General features: G+C 33.3%; 1 protein-coding gene across 4 annotated transcripts; it reads right to left on the minus strand.

The window, feature by feature from the left end:
- Nucleotides 1–2,259: 2,259 nt before the first annotated feature.
- On the minus strand, nucleotides 2,260–17,632 carry LOC105200153. Of its 4 annotated transcripts, none has more exons than XM_011167579.3 (16): nucleotides 17,425–17,630; nucleotides 16,105–16,379; nucleotides 15,362–15,493; nucleotides 13,519–13,858; nucleotides 12,411–12,455; nucleotides 12,217–12,345; nucleotides 11,604–11,750; nucleotides 11,386–11,514; nucleotides 10,111–10,304; nucleotides 7,475–7,583; nucleotides 6,583–6,801; nucleotides 4,974–5,188; nucleotides 3,935–4,148; nucleotides 3,574–3,781; nucleotides 2,564–2,666; nucleotides 2,260–2,496 (listed from the first exon to the last, which is right to left on the minus strand). In XM_011167579.3, exons 2-16 carry the CDS (start codon nucleotides 16,357–16,359, stop codon nucleotides 2,359–2,361), a joined length of 2,577 nt encoding a protein of 858 aa, XP_011165881.1. In that variant the 5' UTR covers nucleotides 16,360–16,379; nucleotides 17,425–17,630; the 3' UTR covers nucleotides 2,260–2,358. The 4 variants fall into 4 exon arrangements, with proteins under 4 accessions (XP_011165881.1, XP_039304287.1, XP_011165880.1 ...); XM_039448353.1 differs by lacking the exon at nucleotides 17,425–17,630 and adding an exon at nucleotides 17,166–17,393; XM_011167578.3 differs by lacking the exon at nucleotides 17,425–17,630 and adding an exon at nucleotides 16,974–17,393.
- Nucleotides 17,633–17,791: the final 159 nt, after the last annotated feature.

Raw genomic sequence — 17,791 nt, forward strand, 5'->3', positions numbered from 1 at the left:
GTAGACAATACAGCTCCGCGCGCACGTTCGCCGTGCCCCTTCTCCATGTTATTGTCGAAGATAGTAGGAGTGCACCTGTAATCGTGTCACACGGGACGTTTTAATTGTATCGAATTAACCGCGTCTAATCGTCATGCCTCGGAGTACCTAATTACCCGTCCTCCCGCGTATTACGGAGGCGAACATCCGCGAGCGAAGGGCGGATCGTCGCCCGGTTTTGTCTCGCTCTCTCGCGCGATCGTACTCTGATGCGGACGCGCACTCCGATATCGTAACTATGAAAATTCATCCGAGGATGAGTCACGAGGCAAACGTTGCAGCTATTATAATTATCCTCATTTAAGTTTAAATTTCACAGAATATGTCACGACCGCATTTAGGTACGTACTGCAGAAATATTAATTAATATGTACAGAGGTCATGCCAATATAAAGCTGACACGTCCACGTTTATTTTTGAATGATTACGTGATTTTATACTTGTCTAGTGTTAACTGTATTGTATTGGCATGATGTGTACACTTTAATTGAATTTTATAGAGCCTATTTGTGCACTTTAATTATTTATTGCAGAATGTTTTATGCCAATTATGGCAGATAGTGATTGAACGTCTGCCAACGTATGTGTCGCTTTTAGATGGAAAAATTTGTGTTAAATTTAATATATGTCGCATGTTCTAGCAGTGCACTCAAATTTTAAATAAGTTAAAAAGTATAACGCAATATTATTAAATTAAATATTCTTAAGTAAATATTATATAATGCTATAAAAGTATTGTTAAATAGAAAAATTAACACAAAAAAATATTTGACACAATTTGGAAATTATTGAAGCATATCCCTTGAGTTAAATTAACATTTATGATATACCAATTGACATGTGCATTTTATCATATAAATTTTTTTTTTAAACTATGTTATTTTTATGATAATTGTTCATTTAATTAATATTGGTATTTTAACACGAAGAAACGTTAAATATTAATTTAAAATAAAATATTCAGATAACACAGTTATATTATACTAAATTAAAACTCAAATATTTTAAAAATTCAAAACGCAAGTTTTCTAATTTAACTCTATTTTAACTGTAATTTAACTGTCGAGAAATAATTTACTTAGGAATGGCATTTAATATATCTTTGTTCTTCTTTTTCTTGTCTTCTTTTCATCTTTATTTTATGATAAAACTTAAACTGTTTATCATTATTAGCTTCAAATGTAAAGCATATATTGTATTTAGAGATTGTGAGAAACCATCCACCTTTTAAAATAAAGGGAAGTCTTTATCAAGTCCTAAAAATATTTTAATAAGTAAATCGGAGGCACGCTCTATCGAATAATATTTTCAACTTCCGGTTTCGACCGGACTGTCTAGACTCAATGTTAAATTTTTTAAATGTAACATGGTATTTTTTATTACAGATCCGAATTACACGCAAAAAGAAATAAAAAAAACTTTTATCGAAACGTTATTTTCGAATGCCTCTGTTAGCTTAAATTAATCTTAAAAGTAAAAATAATTTTGAAAGTATGAAGAAATCAAACTTTAAATAAAAGGTTAATGAAAGTATTTAAAAAAAAAAATGTTTGAGACGGACGTTTCTTATCTTTTTGCGCGTGTTATAAAGTAATAAAATATATCATGTTTTCTTTATTTCACTAAGGATGTACAGGTACAATTCAGACACGTTGTATAAATACATATGTGAGCATTCTTAGAATAAAAAACTGTAGATAAAAAATTGTTTAAAAAAAAAACATTATAGTTCCGACAGCATGTGTATCAAAAATTGTATCTTTTAGCATGGCATGGCTTAAAAACATTTGTAAGTCGTTTCTAATGTCACGATTTTAGACATAGTGCTATCTGTACTGTTTATATTTACACGGAAGGAATAATCTCGATAAAGCATTTAAGAGTTTAGTTAGATGCAAATTTGAAAATAATTTTTGTTAGATCATCAAAATAATTAAATTGTAAGATGCTTAAATTAGTTGCTAGAATGTCAAAACTTTCTGCAGCTTTGCCTATCACGTTTGAGCGTCTTACGTAATTACTTTGATTGTCTAAGAAATTTGTTTCTTTTTTATCTTCAAATTTTGTATATATTTTTATGCATTTACAGCACGTTTCCGTAAAAATACAATTTTAAAAATCATGTTACACAATTACACAATTTTATATTACGTTACTAAAATATAGATTTGAGAGTCATACTTTCTGGGTTGATTAACAAACAATAATTACACGCATTGATTAATCTTGTTCAAACTGTTTATTTTTGGCAAGCGTTACAAGATAAATACGCGCTCGAGAAGACTCGAAAGGAGAAAACTCGTTACACGTCAAACTTGCTTAATTAACGTTCTCGCGGCGATTAGCGGCGCTCCTACGCGTGTTTCTTCGTGGTGGGTGCGTATTTCGTGGCTCGGTCATATTCTGCCATTTTACAGGATAGGCCAATCGGTTGCCCTTGTTCCACGTGTAGAGCTCCTGAAACGAAATTGACTAGTCGGACGCGAAATAAAATGGTGAAAGGCACCACCGATTAAGCACGTACCTTAGACTTATTATTATAACTGACTGCCGTAGTCTTGTGGTACGGATTCGTGAACGACAAGTTTACATTCAGCGTTTTATTTTTGTAGAGATCGAAGGCGAACCTGAGGAATTCGGTCGAGTAATTATGGTAATTTATAGACAAGGAAAAAGCAATGCAGATATAAAACGTAGATGTTTCACAGTTATTCGTGGATAATGTATCTTGCATATAATAAAAGTAAGACATGATATACATACAGTGATAAAAATTAAAGGACATATAAAGGGTTTCTTACAAAAACCAAATAAGTTAATTTTTTTAATTTGAAAACCTGTTTGATAGCGCCAAATCAATCTCTGCAATGCCAGTAGCGTTACATGAATCATTTTCTTTCGACAAGAATCAAGTAAAAAAAAATGAAAAAGATAAATACAAATATGAGTAGAAATATATATAAATATATAAATTAATATGTAAATATGTAAATATAAATAGCTAGTAAAAATAAGTAAAAAAAATGAAAAAAATAAATACAAATATATGAGTATAAATATATAAATATAAAAATATATAAATATAAATAGGTAGTAAAAATAAGTAGCAAAAATAAAAAAAGAAAAAAATTATTGTTTTATACTTTAAATAATATTTTCTTTTTCATCTTTACCACTGATAATATTATAAGAAAGTAAATGTAAAATATTATGAGATAAATATAAAATTTCTGTAAAGACCAAACAAGTCCAGGAGTTTTTTTTCTTAGTCCACAAAATATTAATCAAAGCTTCTGTTCTATTACATGCCCGGAGAAGAATTACCATAATTATACGATGCACAGCTTGAAGATAAGAAATTTTTTTGTTTCTCAAAAATGGAAGTTTTCTTTCAACTTGCTTGATTTCTGTAGGAAATCCTTCATATAATAAATAAGGATAATAAGAAACATTGAAAATCCAAGTAGGAATTTCCACGGGATCTTTGTGTCTTACAGAATCGCAGCTTTAAAGGCAATTTGTCATTCGCGTTACCCTATCTCCATGATATCGTCCGTGACGCTTATAGCGTAAAGCACGCCTCCCGCGATAAACATATCTCCGAATTGACGGTGATCGATACTGATGTTCCATGCGTGCTGAATGGTCATTTTGGTGGGATCCATTTTCACCACTACCGTATTTTTAGTATTTCTACCGCAATTAGGCGCATTAGCGTCTAATGGATAAATGACCCACAGACCTGCGAAAACGCCGCTTGTTACGCGTCATATTTCACGTGTTTTCATTTATAATATCCAATTTTGCGGGGGGAGAAAATACTGAATATTTCATTCAATTATTCTTCTTTAAATTCTAATGAGAGCGATATATTTGCCTGTCGCGCTCGTTTTACCGTTTTCGTCTACGTTGAAATCCGTATAGGTGAAATTGCCCGCGTAGAGATAGTTCTGGCCTTTGACCTCCAAGCACGGGAGGTCCATTTCGCACTCGAAGAACCCCTTGCAACTTCGGTGATCCAACGGCGTGTAAAGATCGTATCGAAGGACCGACGACGAATTAACGGGATTATAGAAAAATGAATTTGCGTAAATCACGTGTCTATTACCCTGGAAGAGAATGTCGATCACAAGCTCAATTTGCATTCCAAGTTCCTCCTTCGCTAAACATTAACATTTTTTTTAAAAAAGTATATGTACATATCCTCTTATTTTATTGTTATTTCACAGCTACTTAAAGAAACTTTTTGGGAATCACTATAATTATCTCGATAGGACAACATTAATTAAATGGTATGACGAAATCTTGCATAAAAATTATAATTTGCAATTACGTAGACATATTTATAAAAATAGATGTAAAAATATTGACTTCTCAATATCAAATATGCACAACAAATTTAATTTTCGAAATAGTACTTTGGTAAAGCGACATGATGAACATTTTAATGGCATGTTTATAAAATTAAATTAAATTTGGAAAGAAATTCAATAATTTGGAAAGAATTCAATAATTGAGAAAAATATTTTAGCTAGTATTATACATACATAAAACTTTTTGAAATACAATTAATCATATGCATGCTTAGTATATTAAACAAATATATGTTTATAAAAATGCAAAAATAAATTGTAATGCATAAATATTGCAATATGAAATATTCAACATAGCAAAGTTATAAGCAAACAAACTGTTTCTTTTTTAATAATGGCGAAATACATATATATACCTCAAATTTGAATTTATTTAATTTTTGACAAATATTACTCAGAAGTTTTATTCCAACAAAACTGCTGCGTTATAGTGTATTATCTTAGCTCGATTGCGAAATTTTCGTCAATTCATGATGCCATTATTATCTATTGTACAAGATTTACACAATGTGCCTATCGGAGTAGTGGTATCTCGCTGTTTGTTAATCTTAAGCTGCCGACCTGGAAAGCACGTTCTAAAAAATGCTTGATGGGAATCGAGTTCTTCGTGAAGTGCTCCTGCGATTGGTATTCATAGACGACGGTCATGTTGCTGTGACGAGTGACCCAAAGTTTGTCGGAGTAATTGTTACTGAATGTATCGCACATCCAACTTCCGTACGGATCGTCCATGTACCCTTTCAGCACGGGTTTTCCTATAGCCTCTATAAAAGTCGCTGCGAATTCACCAACATCAGTTATTAATACTTTCAAGTCCCGAAGTAGAGGAGTTCGCGTGGAAAAAGCTTGTCTTTTAGCCCGTAATGTTATGGGGACCCGTGTTTGACGAGAGAATGCCACCAGTTCGTTAATTACGTAAACTTTCGCGGCGATATTGCGACCCTTCAGTCATTAGTGCACGGTTCTCCGCCGTATACTTGACCCGCCACCGTGCACGCGCTCGTACAAAGGTAGATAAATTAAAAGTTAGATCGAAAAGAGAGTCCAATCCGCGTAAAATTAATTAAAATGCTGAACAAATATCTAAAATATTAAATATTAAACATTTATTTAATGTACTTAACTAACATTAAATATTTTCATTCCAAGTTTCTTGATTTCTATTTTTCCTGTGGAGGATTAAAATGTTACGATTGATATTTGTAGAGACTATTCCATAAAATCACCCCGATAGAAAAATATTTATAAAATTATATGAATTTGCATTTGTGATCTGTAATGTAAAAGAATATTAATAACTGTTTGCGAAATTAACTTCGAGATAATACTTCACCACAATAATAATGATATGGCGAATTAGCTTAGTGACATACGTGTATGCATAATTAAATTTGAAAAGAAAATGTTTAATAATTGAAAAAATATTTTAATATTTATTATTATTATATAAGAATTTGTAAATATACACAATTATTTCTAAAAAAAATTATAATGCAAAAATATTGTAATGTAAAATATTATGCACTCAGTATGAAAAAATCTTAAACGAAGACTCAAATAATTTTTTTGGAATATTTGTAAAATATATACACTTTAAACGGAATTTGTCTAATTTTTGACGAATATTTAGAAATTTTTTGATAAAAGTTCTGTTATGATGAAAGTTCAATTATCTTAAAATAATGTAACAAAATTAAGCTCGTATGAATAATCAGTAATAAGAAGATAAATAATAAAGGCCATTAAACGAGTAAATTAAATGGTAAATTAAATCGATACATATTTATTACGAGAAACTAAGCATAAATTTAACAAAATTAATGTGGGTAGAAAATTACAAAATTTTATGAGAATCACTTCTTATTGCAAATTGCTTTAATTATTACGAAATCGACATCGATTCATGATTCAGCCGTTATTGAGCTATATTTTTATAATTTTCCTATCGGGGCAGTGAGGGAATACTCTTTCCGTTTTACAGTATTTTTTTATTTTATTTCCTTGTCGAATACAAAAGTCCTCAGTCGTTAGAAATATTGAGGCTTATGTTATGTCGGGGAATGTACGTTACGTTACATTGCGGCTTTGCACCTCTACTTCCTGAAATTAATTGATCTACCTAGCGCAAGAACGCTGTTGGAATACATTAGTTAGAATTGATTAAACGTACCGGCTAACCGCCGCGGCAGCCCCAAATTATTAATAACGCTCAACGGCTGAGCGTGCACGCCCTTTATGTCTGTGTACGTGCACTTCGCGCACGAAGTGCAGATTTCTTGTGGAGAAATGCACGATTCTTGCTCCTGATCGACGCTCCTGGGCATGGGATGGCCGTATGTTACGTACTCCTCCTTTCCTGACTTGTGTTTATCGTTGTCCTTTAAGTCGTCTAGTATTATTTATTACCATTAATCAGAAAATTTGGAATAGCGAAATTACTTTCCGGGTAAAAATTTTTCATATATAATCATATATAATTATATATAATTATTTACCAAATATGCCTATTATATATATTAAAATATATATAATTATGTATAATTATATATCTATTTATATTTAATTATATATATATATATTTTTTTTTATATTTATATATAGACATATATATATAATATATTCGTATATAATCATACATAAAAAATTTTTTCCCAAGTTCTTACAAGCGAAATTACTTCTTACTTGTTAGAAAAAGAGGATGAATGAATCTTAGAAAAAAAATTACGTTGCGAAAAAAATTAATTTCCAATCTCAGAAAATCTTAAGAAATTATATGACTGATGTAAAAGTGCGAGACGTGTTTTAGTCTTCAAAATGTGTATTATTATTCAGTAATAATAATACATTTATTATCTCGGTTCATTTAAATCGGAAATAGCAAGTTCATCTGATGGAAATGTTTCGTTACGAGATAATGCAGAAACAACGTACATTCACCCTCAGTCTTACTCCTACATCCTTCACGTTGTAATTAATTAGTCAAATTCAGTAATGGCTCTTCACGTAATTCTGTTATCAGCGCAAAGAGAAATACGAGGTAAGTAGTAGGAGGTAAAACGAACCGTCTACTTTAAAGACTCCCTTGACAGTGTCAAACTCGTTTTTTGCCACGCAGTAGTAAGTCCCATGGTCCGATGAAGTCACCCTCATGATCTTCAGCTTCATCTTTAGCTTTTCAGAATAGTTTCACGTATTGTAAGACACCTCATTTGTTGCTAACGTATAGCAAAACGAGCAGGAACAATTTATTATCGAAACTTGGGTGTATAATAAAATCATGTTCGTTAAAATGAAAAAAAAAAAAAAGGACTTGAAGAACTGTAATCGCGTGAAAAGCGATGTGACATGCGCCGCCCTGGCGAAAATAAATATCGGAGCGTAAGTAGAAGGTAAGGGGAGAATGACAGAAGCGTAATCGCGAAACTTTTACAGAAGGAACAGTGGTTTCGCAAATTAATATAAAAAAATGAAATACTGACACATGATGAATACTGAATTAAAAAATGATAAATTGTATTTGTAAAGATCAGTGTGTCGTAAGCTGTTTCCGATTTCATCTGTTCCGTGTACAAAACGAACAGTTTTGCTGAAGAATCTAAAATTTTTGTTAGATACATATCCAAAATTAATTTTGCTAGATTATCAAAATAATTATGCAGGGTGCTCAATGGCGATGCTAAGTGATGTAAAATATTTTGACATTCTAGCAAACAGCTTACACATTAAACTTCTAAAATAATTATTTTAAGGGTCCAACATGACAATAATAAATAATTTCAGTTCCGTTTCTTTGTTAAATTTTTAGATGCTTAAACAAAAAAAAACGTGCTTTTCGTGTAGGAAACGTTTTAAAAGCCAAACGCTTCATTTACATTTCGATGTAGATGTTTATCACTTCACTTTTCTTTTACATTCGACTTACGTTAAGAGATATACACTTTAGAAAATTATGCGTCGCGATTGCGATCATCCTTAAGAATTGCAGTGAATGTAATGTATATCACATCGCGATTTTTATCGTACATTTCTAATTAAACGTAATTTTGTATTATGAATGCAATTTTCAATCACGCGTCATTTTATGAAATAAAAAAATTATGTCGGTTTTTTTATCACGTGTTGGTCGAATTACTTGTGCGACATAAACAGAATTATACAGCATATTTAATATTATAAAAAATATTAAATAACTACAATAATTAATAGAATACTTGTAATTATTAAATTAAATTAGAGAAAGTAAAAACAAAATTCTCTAATTAAATGAAAGAAAATAAAAATGCAGTTATTTATTATAAACATATGTTAGATTGACAGACAAATCATGTCGATCTTTCTCTAGTAAATAAAAGGCATTCTTCATATGAAGTAAAAACTTTCATTTAAGGTAAGTGCACCTATTATCGTGGCGTTTTCTGAAAATCCCAACTTCAATGCATCTTAAAAAAAAAAATAAATAAATGAAAAGTTTAAACTTTTTTTTCTTAACGTTTATAAAAAAACTAAAAGAATATATAAATCCATCTATTATTAACAAAATGCAATTTTATTAATATTAAAATTAATAAAAACGAAATGCGCTTGTCACCGTGGTCATGTACAAATTATCGTGTACCCGTTTCCACGAATTTACCAATTACCGTGTCCCAAATACCGTTGATGAAAAAAATGTATTTCGTAATGCTGATTAGTTCTCATGCTGTGCTTACTTCGTGAGCTACTGTCATCGTGGAGATCGCGTTTTGACAGTTATCAAGAATTATGTGTATATCAAGTAAATTTGTAATTTATAATATCAAAAGCTGTGTATCACGCGCGTAGCGTGAAAAAATGATAGAATGATAGTAAACTAAATACTTATGTGTCAAGTTATTTGCACTTTCATTGAAACGAGAATACCGCGGTAATACGAGTACCAACAACATGCGCATTGCATCTAATTTCGTGAGTAAATTTGATTTACTCATTAAATGTATTCATATTTCCATCTTTATTTGATTTTAATTTATTTTACTTTTGATTAGGTTAAATGTGAAATAATTTTTTTCTATAGGTACTCTTTTTTTAACGAGCTATCATCTATTTTTCGAAAACCACGGTAGTAGGGCAGGCCACAATAATAAGTGCACTTACCCTACATATTCAAAAAACAAAACGACGTGACTTTATTGCCAATCTAATATAAATGTTTATTCACAATATGAAGAAATGCAAAATATATTTCTTCTATATCTTGTCATCTGTAATAAAAACTTGTGTATGGCCATAACAATTTTTAATTTATCTATTTTCTTATCTATTAAAGATACCACGTTCTACAAAATGTTAACAAATTAATAAAAATAGACAAACAGATTAAATAGTTTATGACTATTGTTAAAAATAAGTATTAAAAATAATCATTTCGTAAGATTAAATCATGTAAAGGTAATTTTTGTTTTATCATTTTCCTAAATAAATATTTAGTAAATCAATTTAATAATTAAACTTGATTACAATTTAATTTTAAACTGCGTTTGCGATTTGAAATGCGATTTCGTGATTAAAAATCCAATCGAATCTTGCGTCGCGTTTCAAGAAAACAATTGTGGCATCAGCGATAAATTGCAAACTCGCGTATCTCTACTTACGTTCCGATTTTTATTTCCACCGGGGCGATTTGGCGGAAGTCCGCGGAATTATGGGTTCGTCGGGTTACCTTATAATTATCGCGCTTGTCGATAACCTCCGTTCTGTACTTATCCGTCAAGAATAACGTTCTCACACGACGGCCGTCAGTGCGTTCCCAGTGTACGGTCGGCTCGGGAAAGCCTTCCACCTCGCATTCCAATACCGCAAAATTTTGGTTTTGCACGGCTATCGCTTCTTTGCGTATACGAATGAACGGCGGAACTGGAACGCGATCGATTATCAATTTTACCCACATCTGTGCCTATCGATTCGAGCGAAACTGGTTCTCTCTTTTGGCGAGTTATTCTAATAATATCAAAACCCAGAAGAGATATTCATGCGTGTTACCTTTGCGGCCGCACGCGAAATTTTAAAAAATTTTCAAAGGCGCGCTTATGACCAATATTTTTTCCATTTTCATATTGAAGAGAGAACGTTTAGAATAGAAGAACAAAGAACATTTAATATTTAATATGATATAAAGAAAAATTTATATGTAGTGTTTGGAAAGTTACAGTTACAGAATAAAAATAAAATAACAATATTAACCGTCAGAAGTTTGAAAAAAGTTAAAAATACGTATAATACTATCTGATATTACAATAGAAATTTAAATGTCGTTTTTTTCTTTTGATTTCTCTTTTAATTCAATTTGTAAATCTTTGGACTACTGACAGGTGACAATTGTTATTTTTATTAAGAATGTATGTGTCATAATGTTACCAAAAATATAAAAACTTTCATAAAATGTTTTAGTATTACGTTTGAATATTTGTATAAAATTTGAGCACAATTTACTTATTAGTTTAAAAGTTAATTACTTTTGTGTTCACTCTTGAATCTTAAGTAAAATCGCATTTTGCTATACTTATTTACAAATTTGATGGGGAAGTAGCATTACCAATTAAATCAAATTTTTCAGATATACTAATAAAACTCTAACAAATATTCGTGCAAAAATTCATTTAAATCAACTTACTTGCATAAAAGTTATTTACTTAAAACTACAGCAAATACAGAAATTTTGCTGCAAAAACCATTAAAAATCAAATTTTTCATTGTTTTCTTCTTTGCAGCTAATTTCAGGGCCAAAATTCAGGCATTCGCGACCAAAATTTTTTGTTGTTAATTAGAAAAAAAAAGAATCAACTTAAAGAAGTCTTCAGGTTTTAAATTTCGATAACTTTAGCTCGTATTGCACAACCAAAACATTCTTAACTTTATTCTTCAGTCTAATTTAATAAAAGATTTAAAAAATATGTATATATGTATTTTTTTTTAATAAAAATCAAAAAGTACTTACATTTGACCAGAAGCTTAAACTTCTTGGACTGTGGCGGAGGTATTCCGTTATTAGCGTTGCACACATACTCGCCCATGTGCTCCCGGTTTACCACGTTGATGCTGAGCGTATGGCCCGCAATAGAGGTTTCTAGAGTCGCAAGATTTATGGGAATGGTTCGTTAATCCCGCTCTTATCCGCCCGCTACTTATTACTAGAATTAAAGAGTCCATTTATACCTTGCCATGAGCCCATGGTTATCGGGGAACCGTCTTTCATCCATTGTATAACGGGCTCTGGTTTTCCACTTGCGACGCATCTCAGCCGTATTTTACTGCCTTCTTGCACGGAAATTACGCCGCTTGAGTTTAACGGCGGTATGATATCTGAAAAGCCCCACCAATTCTCGACGATTGTGAAATCTTCCGTAAAAAAAAATGTAGATATCGCGAATATTGTGAATTGTGATAGTCAATACGAGATGAAGGGATTAAATTTGCCTTGCGGTAGTATAAAACAATATAGTAAATAATATAAAATGTTTTAAAACGCTACAAATTTTACTGCTAAAAATTTGACAGCTCGCGCAAAACGAAAGAAAAAAAAACGACAATTTTGTTAAAACATATATTTTGATCTTTTATTTCAATGGTACGCGGGTTTTATGCTTAAAAACATGTAGTAAGATTTTAAGTATGGCCGCCTCAATAAGGTTATTTCACGTCTGTGTTCGCACTACACTGTCATATTTGACGTAAAAATACTTTATTGAGACGGCCATATTGGACACAAGTTAAAATCCCAATACAAAAAAATAAAAAGATTTCTATTTATACCAAAGATAGTTCTTACCTACAATGGATGGTGGTATTAATATGTCATCCATATTCTTGTGATCGTTCAAGTTTACCTTGTACGCCTGTATGCCCGGCTTGCCGTCTTTTCCCGACGCTCCTGTATGACCGGGCGGACCTATGTCTCCTGAAATATGTACGAGTTGATCTGTGAAATAAACGAAATGAAGGAGTCACGATAACGATACCTACCGCGAGGTCCCGGTGGCCCTTGAAGCCCCTTTTGCCCTGGTCTTCCTAAATGAATATAAATGTCAATTAATCTGTTATCTTTGAGGCATTAGAAGGACTGCACGACCATGTTGTATAGAACAAGAACGATTTTATCAAAGTATTTAAAATTTTAGCTAAATGCAGATGTGAAAATAATTTTGTTGGACCGAAATAATTATGTAGGACGCTCAAGCTGATTGCTAGACTGTTAAAACTTGCAACACGCTTGAAGTTCTTTCATTATTATTTGGTACTTCACAAAATTATTTTCAGATCTGTAGTTAGTTAGCCAAATTTTTATTTACTTCAGCAAAATCGTTTCTTTTCCCCGTTTACAAAATTATATTTTACAAATTAATTAAAATGTAAAACGTAAAAGAAACTGTTTTCTAGGAACATAAATTAAAAAACTAAATTTTTTATTTAGAGGCTCACGAAAAAAATTTAATTTAGCAAACTGAGAGATTAGATTTCTCTCACGATCGTAAGTAAAATACATTTTTTTAATTATAACGTATCAAGGTTTACATGTACAGAAAAAGTAAAAAGTATTTTATCCGTAAGTTAAATAAATATGAACGTTGCGGAAGGAGTTATTTTTCATGCGAAATTTTTATTTTTCGCATTCTGCTTCCACATCGAACCTTCGATTGTGCCATGAAGTAATTCTACACGGAAAGAACAATTTCGCTGAAATATAGATCTGAATAATTTAAATGCTTAAACCAATTAAAAATTTGTATCAGATACTTAATGTGGTTGCTAGAATATCAAAACTGTTTGCAGCATTATCATGCTTGGGCGTAATTATTTTGATGGCCCAACATAAAATTATTTTCTAATCTGTATCTACACAGTAAAAAATAAAATAGCCCAGAAAGTCCACTCTAAATTTCAAGTTAAAATCACTCTTATTTTAAGTTATTAAGTTAGAATAAGAGTTATTTTAACTTAACTTTTGACTTATTTTAACTTAAAGTTTAGAGTGGACTTTCTGGGACATACAAACGTATTAAATTAGCATTTTATTTTTTACTGTGTAACTAAATTTTTAGATGCTGCAGTAAAATTGCACATTCAAACATACCGTCCGTCCCGTTTCTTCCAGGCAATCCAGGTGATCCGTCCATACCCGGTTTACCGTTAATCCCGGGTACGCCGTCCAGACCACTTCTACCAGGAATGCCGTCCAAACCGGGCTCACCCGGCACCCCATCCCTCCCGTCGAAGCCCGGTGGCCCGATGTCGCCCTTAGGCCCTTTGAGACCGGGATAACCCGGCGCTCCCGGAGGTCCTATCGGGCCCTCGATTCCCTGGATACCCGGCAAACCCGGTTCACCTGGCGGGCCCGGATCTCCGGGTGCACCGGGAAGTCCCGGTGGACAATACTTCGCAGACGAACGGCAAAAACTCTCGATCGCGTCGAACTGAAACGCAAGTGAGTAAATACTCAGAATGCTCGATTTTACAAAATAAATAAATAAATAAGTATCACAGTAATTTCATTAATGCAATTATTGTTTAATATGTGAGAAACTATATTGTATACACATACAATTATAATTTTTTTAAAAAGATTTAACAAGTTATACAATCTATCTTAATTGAAGAGTTAAGTTTCCTATAAAAACTAAAGAAATCTATTCTTTTAAATCTAAATTATGGAGTCAAATCATTCTTCATCGGTACTGTCACATCGTGAACAATTTTATTCCGACAAAAATAAAAAAAAAACGGAAAGTATGTAATAAAAATGTAATAAATGTAATAAAAAAATTTAATAAAGCTTCTAGCAAGACCCAAACAAGTTCAGAGATTATTTTATTTTTATAAATGGATTCTCAAAATATTAATCCAAATATTTGTTCGCCTATATACTTGTTTACGTCCAAAAACTATTACCATATTTGTATAAAAAGAAATATAAATAGATGTTTTTATTAAAAGCAATTGTTTTTATAAAATTGTGTAAATGAAAAGTAAAAAAAAATTATAGTTTTATGCTTTAAATAATATTTCTTACTTTATTTTTATCATTCTTATGTCATAAAAAAAGATAAATAAAAAATTTTATGGGTTATAATTTCTTTCCTAAAAAATAAGATACAATCAAATAGAAATAATTTAATTTTGATTTACAAATATAATAATCTTTTATTCAAAGACACTGTTATTTTTTGTCTAAAATACTTTTTTCTCTTAATTCATGAAAACTATTTTTGAATAACAAAATATGTTCTGATGAAATTGTAAAAACTTTTTCATGTAAGCAAGATAAATATATCTGTTTAATCTAACCTTAATATTTTTGAAACATCAATATTCTTTTTTCTCTATATGGCGCATAGTTGAAAACTAAAATCTCTCTGTGCTAAATATTAAAATATCTAAAATTGTAATCATTGCTACCGAAATGTTTTCGTGACCTAATTCTCTGAAAGTGTCTTGAATTTTTCAATTACTCTCCTTACTTTCGTATAGTAATATATTTAAAATATTTAAATTTAAGGACAAATTATCATGAAATATAAATGGATGTTGAAATAGAAAATTATTTCTGTATTATACATTTTCATTTAAAATATAAAGTGAGAAGAGTCTTAAGCGGTATCTCTAGTTTTCTTTTCAGATTTAATTATCGTGTTGAAATGATAAAAATATTATAATACGTCGATATTTACACGTACCGTTATCGTACGTAATTTAGCGGTGCAATTTTAGCATTCTTATTTTAAAACAAAAAATAGGTGTCACGGATACTTAGCAGCTATCTCAAAGTATCTTTACTAGAACATACGCATTGTCCTATATAGATAGACGGAAAACTCGTCGAGGAACACCGCGACAGCACTCGGCAAGTTTATGGAGGGTATTCACGGGGATGTATCACGAAACAGGTAACTAGTTCTAACAATCACAGAGAAACTGACTTGTATTCGTGTGTCGGCGTTCAACCAGACCCAATCCTGACCTCCGGCCACCGTTGGCGAGGACGCGGAGCCGGATACCATCGGGGAGGCTGTTACCTTCTTTGTACCCTGTATCTCCTTGTCATCTCGGATCTGCAACCGAGCGGCCCGAGCAATCCCGCGATATTAAGGCGAAGATCCGAGATATCCTCGAGAAATTAAATTGGGGGGAAGTCAAAGCCCTCTGGCTCTAAGGAGATCTCGGGAAATTAAACGCCGGGGAATTAAAAAACGAAATTTCTCTCGCCCGCAAAATTTCAAAATAATTTTCTTTCCTTTCATTGTGTTCATCTTTATTTCATGTAATTGCGTAAAGCTCTAATTTAAGCTGTGCGCTTTCTACTTCTGTTTGCGATGAGACTCCGAAAGTCGTTCCTCTTTCTTTATTTAACACTAGAAGCGCCGAGCGATCATTATCGATCATTTCTATTTTTTATTTAGATTAATATCCCATTTCCTGTGCCAGAGATAAAATTCTAAAATTATTTCCTCGACTTTCTTTATCCCGATGAAATATTTGCTCTTCCCTCTCATCACTTTCCTTTTCATAATAATTCATTCTCCTAAGCCACTCAATGAGTGAAAATAATGTCGGCGCTTCTGGCGTTAGAGAATTAGACTTTCGGCTGCACGTAGAATCGGATCTCCGGATCGATTTCTCCGACTCTCGAGACCACTCTCTCTCTAAGCTGTTTTGTACATACCCGACTGGATAAATCCGAAACGGCGTTGTCCTCGGCGGTCGGCAGCGCGCTGCTGCGTCTTCGCCGCGGGATTGCCACGGTCTCCGGCGGGTACTGGCTTTTTACCCGGCGAAGATCACTCTCCACGTTCGTGACGTACTTATACAGATAGGCAGACGTGAAAAACTGAATGATAAATTGCAGCAAAATGAGAGCGAGCAACACGCGCGGCTGGAGCATCCAGCGTTGCACCAGTAATGCACTCTTGCTGTTCATGTTGACGGAGCTTTACTTTCCTGCGAAAAATCGCGTTCTGAATAAGCCATTCTCGCGGCTGATTACCGCCGATTTGAAAAGAGAGTTAATAAATGAAACAGAGTATAATCGAGAAGGGTGAACGAAAGATGTACAGTCGTGTCTCCGGAATCGTTTTAAGTGTCAAATATTACTGCGATCGCTTTTCCGCCGAATTATTATTGCCAGTCACCCAGCATAGTGTGGCAAACCCATACAACACAAAACTTGCAACAATATTGTTGCAACGTTGCAGCAATGTTGCAACAATATTTCTGCAGCCTTCTGTGCTGTATGGGAAAGTATTGCAAAATATTGCTGCAACGTTTCAGCAACATTGCAGAAATGGTAAAATGTCTGCTTCAGAAGTATCGATACGTGATGTTGCAGCAACATTGCAGCAACATATATAATATTGTACTAACGTTGCTGCAACATTACGCATCAATATTTGCGAAGCGGACGTTTTATCGTTGCTGCAATATTGCTGAAACATTGTTGAAGCGATGTTTTGCAATGTTTTTTGCCATTCTGCGCCGCACGGGCGTGTACAGTCGTGTCTTCGAAATCATTTTAAATTAAATATCAAATATTACTGGATCACTTCCGCCGAATTATTATTGCTAGTCAATAAGCACCGTAGTTACACGGACGTGCGAGCGATAACACGCCGACGTGTATATTAGCGCGAAGACGCGGCGCGCGGCAGAACGCAACTATTTCAATTGGATATCTCTGGCACGCCGCAGGAGAGAGAGATCGGGGGAGAGAAGCGCATAGATCTGTACCGTCTGATTGGTTACTATCAAGCGGAATTGACTGTGCATTACACTTGCACAGCATCCGCGCGATTCACCGTATTCGCTTCCGTCTCTCCTACATCCTTTCGTCGCTCTCTCCCGTCTCGCCGTCCGCGCCGATCGTTTCAATACCAATTTTTATTCTGTCCAAAAACTTTCCCGAACAACGCAGGAAAACTTTTGCGTTGTCGCAAAGTCGCACTTCCGCGGCACACTCACTAAAAAAAAAAAAAAGTAATTTACTTACGGCTTATTCTAATTGTCTTATTTTATTTCACTCGCGCAACGCGATACGCCACGTAATTCTTTTCCCTTCTTTTTATTTTACGCGGCGCGCGCGAGAATAACGCTCGCAGGCGCGTTGTCGAGAGCGTAGTTTACACGGCGGTTTGCGGTATCCGTCTGTCCTAATGTAAACTAATATATAAACTGTGTGAGCCGGTGCCGTCGTCGGCTCGGTTCCGACGAGACGCATGCGTGAGCATTTCTCTGTGTATTACACAGCAGCCAATTGTCATACGTTCCACGTGTGCGACGTGCGTGGCGTGTCGTGGTGTGTGCGCGCCGACGACGATGACGACGACGACGCGGCCTGAGCACCGCACGTTCGTGAA

The sequence above is a fragment of the Solenopsis invicta genome, chromosome 4 (genome assembly GCF_016802725.1).
Source record: "Solenopsis invicta isolate M01_SB chromosome 4, UNIL_Sinv_3.0, whole genome shotgun sequence".
NCBI classification, from domain to species: Eukaryota; Metazoa; Arthropoda; class Insecta; order Hymenoptera; family Formicidae; genus Solenopsis; species Solenopsis invicta.